The following is a 15,647-nucleotide window of genomic DNA, read 5'->3' on the forward strand; positions in this document are numbered from 1 at the left end:
AATAAATAATTTCTGTTAAATTACATTGAAAATCGTATTATAATGCTTTTTGTTTATACTAGGATAATTAATTTTCAAGGAAATTACTTCCAAATAACTAAAAATAGTCTTTACCTTACGAGAAATAAGTGCAAAATCAAAATAAGATTAATTTTATGACACAAAAGACGACTATAATCTTAAAGTAAATTACGAAAATATTATTAAATTACTGTATCTTCACATTGTTCGTAACACATACCAGTTCTAATAGATCGAATAAATCGTTTCGCGATGGCAATCATGACCATTAAATAGGGTAAAACGAAGATACCGAATTAAATCTCTTCGACGAGATTCTCGGACGTGACGAATCGTCAACACGACGATTTATCATTCTGTCGACGGGCAATAATCTGGGGATTTAGAAGAAGAATTCTTCTTGCGGTGAAAGATCTGTTTGCGTAACACGCCGAGCACATGCTTCGGCAGTAATTACGACATTTTTGCGGATCGCTAACGATCCACAGTCATTGACATTCAGCCCGAATGGATGCCAAGCAGCGAATAGATCAGTGAAAGTTATGATTGCGTTGTAAAATGAGCAATTAGTATTATAATCGATTAATTGTAGATTACAATTTGTAAAAAATATACATTTTGTAAATAAAATAATAATTATTAATTATAATAATTATTACTTACTTATTCCTTATGATTCTTTAATTACATACAATGTATCAGATTTAATTTCTTTAAATTACGTTATACCAATCAATAATTATTATAACGTATTCCTTCATAATTGCAAGTTTATAATAATTTGCTATTTAATATATATTCTTTATTTATATTTCTACATTTAATTAACATTCTAAAAAGCTAAAAAATATATTTATTTAATTATAAGACGTTGTATAGATGTAATATTTGCATAGCTACTGTGGTATCACATTAATTGAAAAGTATCGATCCTAATATTTTTCATAATGCGAAAACCTTTCACGTGAGACTGGCGCAGTTTTGTAGTTAACGATTTACCATTAAGTCGTGCATTAAATATTGCTGAGTGTTGCGTCAAAGTGTGACGTTCTTGCATGTAGAATTGTGCCAATGACGTATAGATTATCATTACATATTTACGTCTCATTCATAATTTCTATATGCAAATATCACAAATATAACTGTAGAATTACTTCGTCAGCGAATCAATCATATAAATTTGTATGACAATATAAAAATTTGTTTACAGGCTAAACGACGACACTAATTAATTATATGTACATAAAGAATTATGCAATTTCTAATCGTACATCGATCTTTAACCCTCGGTTAACTTGAACAAGAATTTCAATTATGCATTATGCAAAATGTAATTTTGCACGATGCAAAACTATTGCACGACAATTTCGCCAATCCTACTACTCGCGTCGATAGTTATTCGTTAACGTCTAGACTATATTTAATCAAGGGACTATGCCGTGAAAGCATTTGATTAGCTAACGAGCTAATCTTGTAGCGAGGGAATCTTGTAGCAAGTGAGTGAATGCTGTACATGTTGTTATAAGTAATAGAAATTTATCGACATCATATATACGAAGTTGTAGAATTTGAAAAACTGCAATGTTCAAAGAATTAATAAAACTAAAGTACTCTGTAACGAAAATCTCAATTAAAAGAGATTTTAAATTTAACTCAATTATTCAATTATTATTTTTCAAATAATATAAATAATAAGCGCGATGTTAGAACATTGCGTTTTGCCGAAGCAGAGAAATGAATGGAAAGTGAGAGTCGACAAATGAAAGCGATTAAGATCGCCCAAAAGATCGCGCTGTCGATCCGTATACAGTTCGTCTAATTTGCATAGGGCTAGGCCGTGAACCAGTGAAAGACTTGTGTAAGTATCGTAACTATGTCTTATTTGATACCGAATAGAAGACGCGGTTGTATTACGTCACGAGATCCTCGAGACTTGTAATGGCACGCGAACCGAACAGTTTGATGGCGTGAACTTTTTACGCGCAGAACTGCGCGATTGACCTTTATCGGACGAAAATTTACTTTGTTACGTGATCGTTCCCATTTAAATCCCACGTGTTAAGCAAGAATTAGGCATTTCTAACTCGATCGACAGAATTTGAAATATTAGATATTACATAAGTTGCTAGCTCTCGGTCTCCGATTGGGATCTCGTATCTGCATCATCGATGCAGGATCGCTATAAAATTAATTCACCAGCTAACTGAATTTACCAGCTCGTGACTAATACATCTTACAAGAGAAAAGATTAATAATAGCGTTTTGTTTTAGAATGCTTTTAGAAGTCACGAAGCAGACGGAGATGATAGTCTAAAATGATTTTTTTAGAAATAAATGTGAACAAGTTGGCGGATTAGTCAGTGAATGGTGTTCTACAGAAATTTTATGTATTAAAATTGTTCTACGCGACGAGAATGTAAGCTTCACATTTAATGAAAATAATACTTCTAAATAAAATTTGCTAATCGAACATGTTAATATATTTCAAAATAACTATAGTCAAAATTGTACTTTAAATAAAACATACTTGAAAAATAAAAATTTCTCTTTTGAAACATATCTATTAACTAATTTTCTTTTTTTACTTGTACACAATGATTTCGGTAGCTTAAATCTTTTCTGATAAAAAAAATATATTTTTTATTGTGATAAGAGGATTTAAAAAAAAGTATGTAACAAGGATTTTAAGTTAAGGAACAAAAATAACCCTTGACATTTGCGACCGCTGCAACAGCTGGCCGTCTCGCTATTAATTCCCGCGAGAAGATTGGGTTTATGTGTAAATACCAAACGACAAGCTTACCGACGAAAACGCTACTCTACAGAAAGGAAAGTGCACACGACGGGTGTGTTAATACTCATAAGAGTCGAAAATCGAAGGCGCGACCGAGTGTTCTCGCCATTGTCACGAAAATGCATGCGGAATAAATTATCGTCGTTGCATCTTTACCGTTACATTCGCTGAACTCGATACTTTCTACCGCGATTTTTTTTTTTACGTTATTGCAGCATGACAAAATTGAAACTTTAAAGCTGAAATACACAATGCAAAATATATTTAACAAAAAACTTATGTAACGATACAGCGGACTCGATAGTATCATAAATTTTTCTTAAAGAATTTTTTCCAGCGAAAATTGAAAGTGTAATATTAAATAAATTTAATATTACTATTAATATTAATATTAAATAATAATTAAGAATTTGAAAATTTTATACCAAAGATGTTAAATAAAAAGCTCGCTAAGTGAAAATCGAAATCACCTTACTATTACATTACATTACATAAGTTTTCTCGTTAAACTTTTACGACTTTTTTTACAAATATCGATGTCTATCACTTTTTTTAAATATGGCAACAAGATTATTATCACTTTTGTTTTTTGCATTTCCATCTGTCGCGAGATGCAACATTACTGCTGATATGTTTTGCACGAGAAGGATTCCTAAGAACTTCAGAACATTAGCGTGAAAGATCGACGAACGGTGAAGGGTATATCATGCAAAGTTCAATTTCTCGATCTCGGTTCTCGAGTAGCAGCAATTTTCCACCAGTTTTGTTCACTGTATCTCACTTCTCAAGAACACTTCGAAAAAGGACTTGCGCAACCCCTTCGCGCGTTGAGTCCAACACCCACCCCCATGCCTATTTTCTTTCACGTCACTTCGCGTCCACGATTCGTGATGCACTGCTACTTACCATGGCTAGATCGCTGCGCTGATCACCGATGAAGATGATCCAAAAACGGACACTTCAAAACGAACACATACCTCACTCGGGAGAGCGCGAGCGTCCCGGGAGGTGACTTCTTCGCTTGCGGACGACCAAGAGCATTTATAGGATTTACCTGATTGGCTGGTGGGGGGAGGACAGAACGTTCGGTCCATGAAGATTATCGCCAAGCATGAGACGTCCACGGAGAGGATGCTGTAATTCTTCTACTTCCACGCACATGCACAGGTGGGGGTTGGACTGGAAAGGTAGAGGGAGAGAAAGAGCCCGGAGAAAGACGGAGAAGATCAGAGGGGAAGAAAGAGAGAGAAAGAGAGAGAGAGAAAGTGAGAGTGAGCATCTCGTGAGAAGGACGGAGCCATCCGCGGTATTACAAAGGTCCGACCAAACGAACGATGGATGCTGAATGGCGATAGCCGAAGGACTCCGTATTCGTCCCTGATTCCAGAACGCGCCGACGAACGTTTGGAGATGATGATTTTCGAGAGACTCAAGGACACTCGTGCGATCAAAAGAGAGGAATGCTGATATCGCATCCGTGTCGCCGGCGGGTGCATATGCATTCTCGTGGACGTTCAAAAAAAAACACGCGGATTCGATGGCAGCAAGATGAACGACGTTTCTCCGAAACGAGGCTTCTCGATGTCCTTATTCTGATAGAAAACGATAGAAAGTGATCGTGTGTGTTGAAAGGTATATGCAAGTTTCATGTTAATGATTAATTTTAAAACCTGATCGATTGTCGTAATAGTGTACCACACTTAAGTTATTTTTTTTCTGATTAGCTTTATTGAAGGAGCCACTAGAATTTATTGTCTAGAACGTTATTTAAAATTTAATATAAAAGATTGGATTGTCGTTATAAAATTAACAAAAATAACGGATCAAAATAAATCAAGTTATGCTTGATCGAATTTTATCGAACTGCATAATCGGTCGCCACTTCTTTTCTGCATTCTTCTCTACGGAAAAACAAGGACACTAAACTTCTGCACTGTGATCCCTAAAATAGGATTGACCTACGCATATTTAAATATAAACAGGCTCAAGACCCGGTTTTTTTTTATATTTCTGCTACATAATTAAGCAACGAAAGGGTATAATTACTATGCCATAACACGACAATAAATTTCACTGTTCTGTTATGCAACTGCTTTTTCATTTTAAGCTCTAAGGGGTGTAATTCAAAGTGGCGATAAATATCGCCGTGTAACGGTAAGCGATTGGACGGCCTGGGAAGAGACTGTAACATACTTTACTATCGTAAATGTCTACCATGCGTATGTCTGTCAAAGGCGCGTCTCTATCGATTCTGCTGATATATAACGTAACGCAGGAGCCGGCACACGCGATCGAATTTAATTGCCGTCGTAAAGCGAGGGTGACGGCCGCTTTGCACAAATTTCACGGACCTCTTGTATTTACTGCTTGTGGATTTTGATATTGTTGACATTTGAATACTGCGCAAGAGTATTATGTACTGCGCGTGATGTAATCGATTTACGATTGCCGGCACGTCGAAAACTGTTGGCAGAATTTTGATATTCATCTTCTAATTTCTCTCATCGCAAAACCATTAAAACTGTAACTGCCTCTAGTTATGGACTAAAAGTTATTCGATGCATTAGATTTACTCCTTTCTTCTTTCATTTCTATTTTTATTTTATATCCTATTTTTTGCAATAAAATTATATAAATAAGACAGAAATATGTAATTACCTGATATTGTCTCTGCCCTGATATTTTACTATAATACAATTTTACGTAAAAACTTTTACGTAAAACATATTTCATTTCTGTAATCGTTAATTATATATAATTTCTTCAATTAATCTTACTTGATCTCACGAGGGTGTTAAATCACGCGTGGCGGGCATCTGACTGCAAGATGCACATTTTACACGACGGCGACTTTTCACTTATGCGGGAAAAAAGTGGCAAAAAAATCCGACAGATCTTCATTGCGCAAAGTAGAGGCATTAATGTTTCTTCTTGAGTCATGTAAACTCGTTATCGGGCTTAGACACAATGATGCTCCAACGATCGTCAACGGGTCATTGCAAACGTTACGCGAGCTTGCATTGCGCGTGGCGATGCACCAGCTATCGCGGAGTCCAATAAAAGTTTAGTGCCAGTGGCGCAAGTACTTAGAATAACAGCCTAAGTTATTTACTAACGAGAATAGTACACATCTAGAGAAATCTTCAGTCAGTGCGCTCTTCTCGTTTGTTTCAATGTGACAGTCAATTGCGGTGTGTCTGAAAATTATAAATGATTCGATTGTTTAGCATATAAATTTTGTGCGAAGAGGAATCAACTTAAAACACTAGACAATTTTTTAGAATTATGCACTTAGACTTCTCTACTTTATAAATATTTGAAATTGATTTCAACTGCAATAAAATTTTGATAGATAATAATTCATTTTCATTATTTGTATACATTATCAAATCATCATAAATTAATTATTTTTTATTTCCTTCCATACTACCTACGATTAATAATAATTATAACGTATCTATGTATTGTATATGTATGTATTGTACATGTATGTATTGTAGCAGCAATGAGGAGTCAACAAAAAGTCCTCGAAGGTGTTTAGTCTCCGCGGAATGCTACATTCCTAATTACGTAGAGATGCAATCATCTTGACGACAGACTTGGTATGTCTCCCAACTGTCGGTTTTTTTTTCTCTGTCGTAGTTTTATAATATTTTCAACGTCGGCAAATCGCTACGTTAATAAAAAAACAGAGATAAACATCACGCCAGATTTATTACCGTGTAATATTCATCCTGAAAAAAAGCATGTCTCCGAATGCGAGAGATCTTCGACTTTTGATAAGTTTCCTAAATTCTGCGTTAAATAAAAGATGCTTATTGCGCAATTATTAAGAGTAATTATGAAGCAAAATATTATTTATAAAAAAAGTTATTTTGGAAAATTCTGATTTTTGCGAATTTCTATTATTTTTCATTATTTTATAAATCTATTTTTGTAACTATAAATATATTCTACATTTTTCCTCGTTCGCAGCAATCATGTTTATATCCTTATCATTATTATTCAAAAGGTTAATTTTACTACACTTGAAATATAAATTACGTCAGATACGAATGAATGATTATAGAGGCTAATGAATTTTTAATGCAGACGAGCTAAATATGATCGCAAATAAAAAGGATTGCATCCTCCACTCGTCGCGTGAGAAATTTCTCTGATCGCGAGTTAACTCGCCATGCGCGGTGATTTCAGAGGCGTGGGTGTCGATCGCGCGTGGGAAAAAAATTCACGATTTCCACCTGTAAATTTTCCCCGAATTAAAACTGCGAGGAGAAATCGTTAGTTATAATTAAATAAATAAATATATGTAGGTATATATGTATATGCATAAAGTATTTTGATATTTCCATATCTAGATTCCATAGAACGTGCAATTTTCTCGTCCGTTCTCACTGCACTCGACGTTTTAGTATGTAATCACACAAAGGTCAAAATCATGTTCGGTATGATCTTAGATCGCTGCTGCTGGCCCTCATTAAGACTAATTGAAATGTTTTTCCTGATTGACACTCTTACATCCGCACTTTTGTACGCTTCTCGATCTGACCGCGAATCGTATAAATAAGTCCCGCGACGTTGTAATTATCCATGAATGAAATTCGCTTCTCGTGAAGTTAACCTTTCACTTAGTATTTAGTTCTTGAATGAAGGGGCTCGACACAACCACAGAAAAGGTCGTGATCGCTCTGCCCGCGCGACCTTCGCTTGTCTCGTCGTTACTGCCAGATAAGTCGTTAAAGGGATACTCTCGTCTCGACTCTTACAGTCTCGACAGAACAGGAAAATCGGTTTCTAAACGACGGAGCAGCTATCTATTAAAAAGAAAATAGTTTTGTCAGAAATTAAAGCAAATTTATCACAAATTTTTAATTAATTTTGATCGATCTTTCGGCGACACGGTTTTTTTTTGCAATCAGGATGCGTCTCTTTCGTCGTCGAATGCATTGAAATTTTATGACAAAAATCGATCCAACGTAATAAACGCTTCATTACTACCAGTTCCTATCGACTCCATTAACATGACTATGGCGAGACTGCTATTATTTTATCGGCTTATCGACGAATATGCAAATAGCCTTTGCTTCGTGAAACGCTATGTACAAATTGGTCGTATGAGTTATTCAGAATTTCGACACACTTGTGGGTTTGCATGTACGCGATATTAACAATAAGTGTTGACTATCTCTCATAACTTCAACTTTATAGCTGATCGGTTTACACTACGCTTGAAAAAGCAGACATTTCCTAAAAAGTATTTTCAGCGCTGATATAAATTTGTCTGCCCGCTTGGCAAAAAAGGATCTAACATAAAGCATTACCACCTTCTCCTGGAAAAATTTTATTAACGGTGTATATCACCCGCAAAGGTTTATTGCAACGTATCTACACCTGCGTATTAAGATTAGCTGGCAACCTTGGAGATTAGAATAATTCGCTTTCCGTCTTGTCCATGAACTATAAATTTTATAATTTCGTGACGAGATCGTCTTTCAGAAAGATTTCGTAGATTTCATGAATTTCTAAAAATTTAAATACAAATTTGATTCTTATTAACACATCCGCGATGAATGTTTGGCGTCTCCTATCTTGATCAAAAGCGATACTTGCGTCCCTGAGGAGCGTAAAAGTTTAAGGATTTCCAAATTAATTTTTGGATGCACAAATTCTTTCTTTATTAAATCGAATTACATAAAAAATAAAATAAAAACAAGAAAAAAATACATATATGTATATTAAAATGTTCATATATGTATATTAAAAAGATTTAAAGAATATTGTGAAGAGAACAAAAATAAAACTAAAAATTGAGTTTGATACAACGAATATTGAAGCATTATCATATGCATTTGCATTTAAATTGTTCGTATATTACCTTCCACATTCTTAAAGTCATGGAATTCGGAAATCCCGAAGGACGTGGCCAGTTCGTTACCAATGCATCTCTTTCAGACTTCTGAAAAAAATATAAAGTCTCTAACTAAATATAGCAGTGCTGTAAATTAATTAAATCTTACAACAGGATAGCATTAAGTTTATATGTATATGTTTTTCAGTCCCCGTCTGAAACGTCTGCAAAATTTTATTTTCTTCATCTTTATTTACTCATTCCACGTAGAACATTTTATATAATATAATAATTATGACGTTAAATGATTAAGATCTCGTATTGGCGAAAGGAATAGGAACTTATATTCGAGAAAGAAACTTTAAAACGCCACTACCCTCATCGTCAGCCGCTATTACGTATTACTTATGGTAATAAGCGTTATGAAGTAACAAATTTTTGCTACATTCAGCGCCTTCTCTATTTAATGTATTAACTGCGTAAAATGTTCGCATAATATTTCCCAATTCATTAGGAATGCTCGTGGCAGTAGCATTTCGTTGTTGTTGGATTTCAGATTCTCTTCGGAACCTTTCGTTGAAGATACGCACAGTCGAGGCACTCGCATTATTATTTCTTGAAAACTTGTTAATTCTGTTGCGCTTCGAGGAGCGATATAAACACGTTGCATGAAAATAAGATCTGAAACGTTCTTATCATTAACATCGCATATTAGGTTGATTGTGCGTAATGAGAGTGTATAAATAAATTATAATATCAGCCAAAAGTATGGTGTTGTTAGCAAATTACAATAAGATAATAATATATTTATTAACTTCAGCTACAGCTAAGAAGTAGAGCAAATTACAGTAAGATGAACAGATAACAAAGTTTGAAAGTACATTATTATCAGTTATATTATAATCTATTAAAATTCTGTCTAAAAATTTGTGGAATTTTTTTCATTTACAAATGTGATAATTTTAGTCTGATTTATCCGATAATATACTACGGTTAATGGCGATTTATTGAAGACGATTTATACTCGTGGCCGAGATTGTCCCATTTCTTTTGAGTGATGCACCAGAATCATTCAGCGCATTCTTCGGCAAACACGCAATTAGATAACATGAGCGGAAGCTTGCTGGTATTTTTTTTCCTGTTAATTATGCTCGATCATTTACTTACCTACCGAATTTCCCGAGAATCTTACAGCTTAAATATCTAAACAATTAACTTTCCGTCAAATTTATCGCGATTTCTTTATATCATTAGAAATTTCTTTAACTGCGAATTCTTTAAAAAGTTTAAAACAACTTTGTTCGGTAATGTTCGGTATTGCAAGGAGCAAAATGATAGCGATAATGCACTCATGGCCTCGTGGACAAAATTTTCGCCATTTAAATGTCACGAGGGCGCCGAAGCTGTTTGTGGTAGGCGACTCGTTAACCGCTGTAATAACCACCATCGACGTGCCGTGTATCACATATGTTTTACTTATCTTCATATCTCCATAAATTATCCATCAAGGTCACTTTATGAATTCTATGGAGTACACGAAGGTATGCCTCATTGATTGAGCTCTTATTGGTTACTCCAAAGAAAATATTGACAAACATTGCGAGATCAATTTACTGCAAAAAGTGAAACTCGATAAATTATTTACCTAAGATTACTTAAAATCATAATTGCCAAAATCAAATAGAGTATATAGTCTATTCTTCTTTTAGACTAATAAATGTATATATAAGTTACATGATTGAAAATATTTCTACGGCATTGCGATCGAATAAACTCGTTCTTTCAAGACGGGAGATTTCGTTTTTTTATAGTTGAAATTCGGTAACCTTCGGTGCGGCCTTGAGGTAGAATGGAGAATGTTATAAGTCACTTCTCACGATTAGAATATCGCTCGACCAACACTTGGCTTTTAATTCCCGGAATAATATCATCCATTACATGCATTTATGGGCTAAATCTTGAATTTATCAGTTGTTCCCAGAAGCTATAGTTGCATAAATTATTAGCCAAAATGCTACATTATTAATGAAACCGTTATTTTTATTGTCAAGCAACAATTCCGTGTTGATTACAATTAAAAATAATTACTATTTAATAAAAATTAAAAATTATAAGGCTCTCGTGATTAAATCGATTAAAGGGAAAAAGGCAGTAAGAGCCGGCGCGGTAAATAGGGCGCAAGTTATATATATTTCTTATCGTCAATACATAAAAAAATTATTTTTTTTAAAAATTAATTACTATTTAATTATTTATTATTGATTATTTCTTTATAAAACAATCTTCGCTGACCTTTTCATGTCGTGTGCATGAAAAATAATTAATTCTACAATATTCTCAAATAATCTACTTACTATTTTATTATTATAATCGTCAATTATCAGTTTTATTTATCTCTATATTGGTAATCCCATAATCCATAATAACATTTCATAATATCGTTCTCATACGTAAAAATATGAATCATCGAACGAAAAATGTAAAGATAATTCGACACGAATTTACGTTTCGTATGAAATATCAAAGGTACTGAAAGAGCAGCCGCAGGCATGATGAGGCGTGCGATGTTACACGGTCAGTCCTCGGCTGTCGTAAGCGTGACGTAAGAAGAAGAAGAAGAAGAAGAAGATAAAGAAAAGAAGACAGGTGTGACGACCGCAGCCTGTAATAAGAAGACAAAGAGCTTTGTACCGTGAGCATCTTGCCTCTATGCGTAGGCGGATATGCGTTCTTCCTCTTCGAGAGTACTCGGAACTTCATACTCGCATTAGTCGCACCTGTCGTATTTTGCATAAACATTTGCAAGGATGATCTGCTCGGCTGACGAAAAACGTTGCCTTTCGCATTTTCAAAAACAAAGAAGCAGATCATTGAATTGAATTTTCTTCAGTTATCATATCGAGTTATTTATTTATTTGTCTTATCAGTAATATTAAAGTTTTTATGACAATAATAATTGCTGATGAAGCCCATTATCATTTTAAATCTCTGAAAACGACAACGGTAAGATTTAATCTTTTTAATAATGCACAATTTATTTTTTTAAATATATATATATTTTTTTACCTGATAGTATTATATTTATAACATATAAATATACTTTGCAACACTGTGATTTTATAATTTCTGTAAGAAACTTTGTCATTAGTTTTTTAGAACTTTGTAGTAGACATATTGCGTGCACAATTTGACACAAGCGTTACATGAATAAATATGTTCTTCGCGATGTTGGATCAATCTTGGCGACAAAAAGAATAGAGAGAAAACGACGTAAATCAATTAAACGCACTCTTCAGATGGTATTTTAGAGAAAATCCAGAAGAAGGCCGTTGTTTTGTGTCCATCTTAATGGTAACCATAATGACCGCCGTAATGACCATAGCCACCGTAGTACGGAAATCCTACAATGAAACAACAATGAAGAAATACTTTAATATTTTTGTATGAACGATCTGTTTGTTCGGAAAACGCGAATGTGCGTGTGTATATCTGAACGTGAACGATTTCTTTGTATGAAGACAAATTATCATGCATATGTGAGCTGTTTGCATAGTTTGCGTGATATAAACTTGTATAATAAAAAATTGTCCTAGACATTTTTATTCAAAATCTATGTATTATTTCGCTGTAAATAACTAATTTATTCTACTTTCCAACCGCATAAACTATATACTTTTGCAAAGAAATATAATTAATTTGTCACAATAAATTGTTTAAAATTGGATTAAAATTTTCTGATTTTATAATAAATAAATTAAATTAATTAAATTAATATAATTAAATAAAATAAATTAAACATATTTTATTATAAATCCTACCGTAGCCAAATCCATGTCCATATCCATGTCCATATCCGTGTCCATATCCGCCGTAGCCGCCATAAAATGGGAATCTATATCCATAGGAATACGGATAGTAACCACCATATCCATAGCCTAAGTATCCCGGTTTTGCAACTGCCACGCCGATTGCAACGGCTAAGAGCAGAACAAGGTACTGCAACAGTAAAGCGAGCAGCAGATTAGACTCATTAAAAAAAAATTCCAAGAAACTAGTGCAGCTTAAATGTACCTTGAAGAAAATTAAAATCAGGTAAACGGAATTTACATGAGCTAAATCCTTATTTTTCTCCTCCGCAATTACATTGACGAGATATAATACAAATAAACTTTAAAATAATCTTTTTGATGATTTATCTACGGATTAAAACATAAGAAATTAAAAAATTAAAAGGGTTAAGTGTTAATTTTACATTTAATGCCTCATTCCACTAACTAAATATCTTGTATAATGAAAAAATTTATAATGATTAGGAAATAGATAGTTGCAAGAAATACGATAATCCACGCAATGAGATTATCATTTTTCACATGTATCTATCCTCTTAGATTTTGCTCATGTGTGTTGTAATAAAATAAAGCAAATATCACTTTAATGACTGACATTTCACAATATCAAAATTTCATAATAATGTCATGTAAATGTAAAATAACATTATAGTATTAAATTTACAAAAATATTAATTTAATTATAAGAAGTATTTTCTATTTATTTTGTAATATTTTATCGTCGGTGAGAGAACAACGTCGCAGTAAGTTAAATTACCACGATATTTAATTTCTACAAGAATTTGGATTTAAGTTCTCGTCGCACTTACAATCTTCAGGCACGCCATTCTTTCTCGTATTTGCAATTGTTGTTTGTGGTCCGACTGACGTCTCGTTAACAATCGCACCGATTTTTTCTCATCTGTCGTTGTCGAACACCACTGTCCATCGTTTCTGCGACACTGGTGCTTTTATAAGTAAGGCGGGGTCCCTTCGTGAGGCGGTGGACCCCCCACGAGTGGTACGCTTTTCCGGGGCCTGGTACTGGCCTCCGCCTGTTGTGCTAATAGAAAACTTCATTGTTACCCTGGGATTATGCGAGTTGCGATTTTGCATTATGAAAGAAACGCGACGGGGCGATGTGCGGTAACGCACGTGTGTGACGGGGTCACACATTAGTCCACGCCCGATGGGCGCCTTGACATCCAAATTTCTTCTTTTTCCGACGCGATTGCTCGCGTGTGTCCGCGACGCCGTAAACCCCATATTACGGCGGGAAAGAATCATACGTCGCAACCACCGGTTGCGATACTTAATGCCGCTGCTGTAATCGCTAATCGCTTATCGCCGGCAATAATTCCCGGGCCCGCCGGTGAATCCCAGCAGCAACCCGGGTCCAAAGAGAAGGAAACGCTTTTCTCCGAGTATCGTAACCGAAACAGAAAGAAGTGACAGACGACGCTTACGCCGGTAGATGATTACGTAAACCGGGATTCTGTTACAAAATGTGAAATTATGTTGATAGACTACGCCCGCGCGCTTGATATATGCGTGTCCGATTTGTCAATTGCGTGGCGACATTCCTAGTGACGTCCGTTCCTCTTCGGTCTGCGAGAAAGGAAGAATAATTTAGATATTAAAATTGAAGAGGTTCTAGATAGAGAAATTTATTACCTATAATGTGCACTGATTAAATAGAGATGCCGGACTATAACTAAAAGAACCGATCATTAGTCTCCTGATACTCCTGAATTTTGAAAATTAAATATGATAATAAATTGAGTATAAATGTAGAACGATCATTAATAAAATGACGCCCAATTACAATGATATATTGCTCCTTACGGGATACAAGATATATGAGTTTGCCAATCCAACATGTAACAGAATTAATTAATTCCCCAGAGTCTTAATTTTTCGAGAACCTCTTTCTCTCACAACCAGGTATTTCAATCTATTTTTATCAAATGCGACGAGTATCTTTTGACCCGCCTTATCAATCATGTCTCAGCAGAACGCATGTAATACATAGTTTGCACAATCACAGGTTTGCATAATAATCACGTGGTTAACAGAAGATGTTGATGTATTACATTGGCTAATTCTAAGTTTCATTCTTTTATAGAAAGTTACCTAAATCTAAATATTCCAAGTATAAGCTCACGTATTTTGTAAATATAGTATAGTAAGTGTAATAAGTAACGACTGGTAAATCGTTAAGAATTTTATGAACAATTGTACTATTACTTTTCAACTTTTTCAATTGCTACTTCAATCCCTACAGAATTTACAAGAATGATATTAATAACTACAGTTCGCACTTCCGCACAATCGAAACATCATCGATATGAATATTCCACGATTATTATCTTCGTTTTTATCGGAATATGATTTTCTTTGTTACACTTACCTTCACGGTCGATTATCCACGTTTTCCACCGTGTTGATTTATTTTTCCGTTCCCAGCAAACGAGATCGGATCTACAATCGATATTCAGAACAACAAAGGCTTTTCTGCGTGTTACGTAAATTGTTACGCATTTACCTTGAATAATGTATCATAATAATCTATTTTTATAAACCTTTTACAATCTTATGGAAATTATAAAAAATATTTGTTTAAACCAAGATAAGTTTTAATTTAAAAATAATTATTATAATAAACAGTTAATATATCAAACTACAAATATTTAATACGCTATAATAAATTAATATTGATTGTATATATTTTGGTTAAGACTTACGTGTCTTAATTTGGAGTAAAGGAAGATTCTGTTATTTTTTTTTATATAAGTCAACTATGTCTACGTCTTGTTAACAGTTCTTTTTTCACGCAAGAAAACGGATACTACTAATTGCATGAAAATTAAATGTTTTTAACTTTGCGTGCCTTGCATAATCGCGTTTCATATCGTCATTGACGCAGCAGACGCGACGTATATGCAAAATCGTATGGAGGCCACGAAAATTACTGGACCATGCACGCTCCATGCATTATTGTTAGAGACAAAGAATAATAGTGTAGATAAAGGCCAACGGCAATAATCATGAGAACATATTCTATATCATAAATCTTGAGAACGTTGTAATGGAGACTAATAATAAATACGAATGTACGCGTGTCGCGCAGCGCCTGTAATTTAGTGCGCATGTTAAT

At 34.3% G+C, this 15,647-nt stretch overlaps 1 protein-coding gene across 1 annotated transcript; it reads right to left on the bottom strand.

Annotated features, from left to right (window-relative positions):
* Window positions 1–11,895: 11,895 nt before the first annotated feature.
* On the bottom strand, window positions 11,896–13,475 carry LOC139820642 (uncharacterized). Its single transcript, XM_071791048.1, has 3 exons — window positions 13,321–13,475; window positions 12,482–12,659; window positions 11,896–12,064 (listed from the first exon to the last, which is right to left on the bottom strand). The coding sequence occupies exons 1-3, from the start codon at window positions 13,336–13,338 to the stop codon at window positions 12,009–12,011; spliced, it is 252 nt and encodes an 83-aa protein (XP_071647149.1). The 5' UTR covers window positions 13,339–13,475; the 3' UTR covers window positions 11,896–12,008.
* Window positions 13,476–15,647: the final 2,172 nt, after the last annotated feature.

This window comes from Temnothorax longispinosus, chromosome 10, assembly GCF_030848805.1.
Source record: "Temnothorax longispinosus isolate EJ_2023e chromosome 10, Tlon_JGU_v1, whole genome shotgun sequence".
Classification (NCBI taxonomy): Eukaryota; Metazoa; Arthropoda; class Insecta; order Hymenoptera; family Formicidae; genus Temnothorax; species Temnothorax longispinosus.

What these genes read in the sequence shown, in the direction of transcription:
- LOC139820642 (XM_071791048.1), bottom strand. An exon ending in TGGACATGGATTTGGCTACG is followed by an intron (nt 12,065 to 12,481) that starts GTAGGATTTATA and finishes GTTTCATTGTAG; the next exon opens with GATTTCCGTACTACGGTGGC.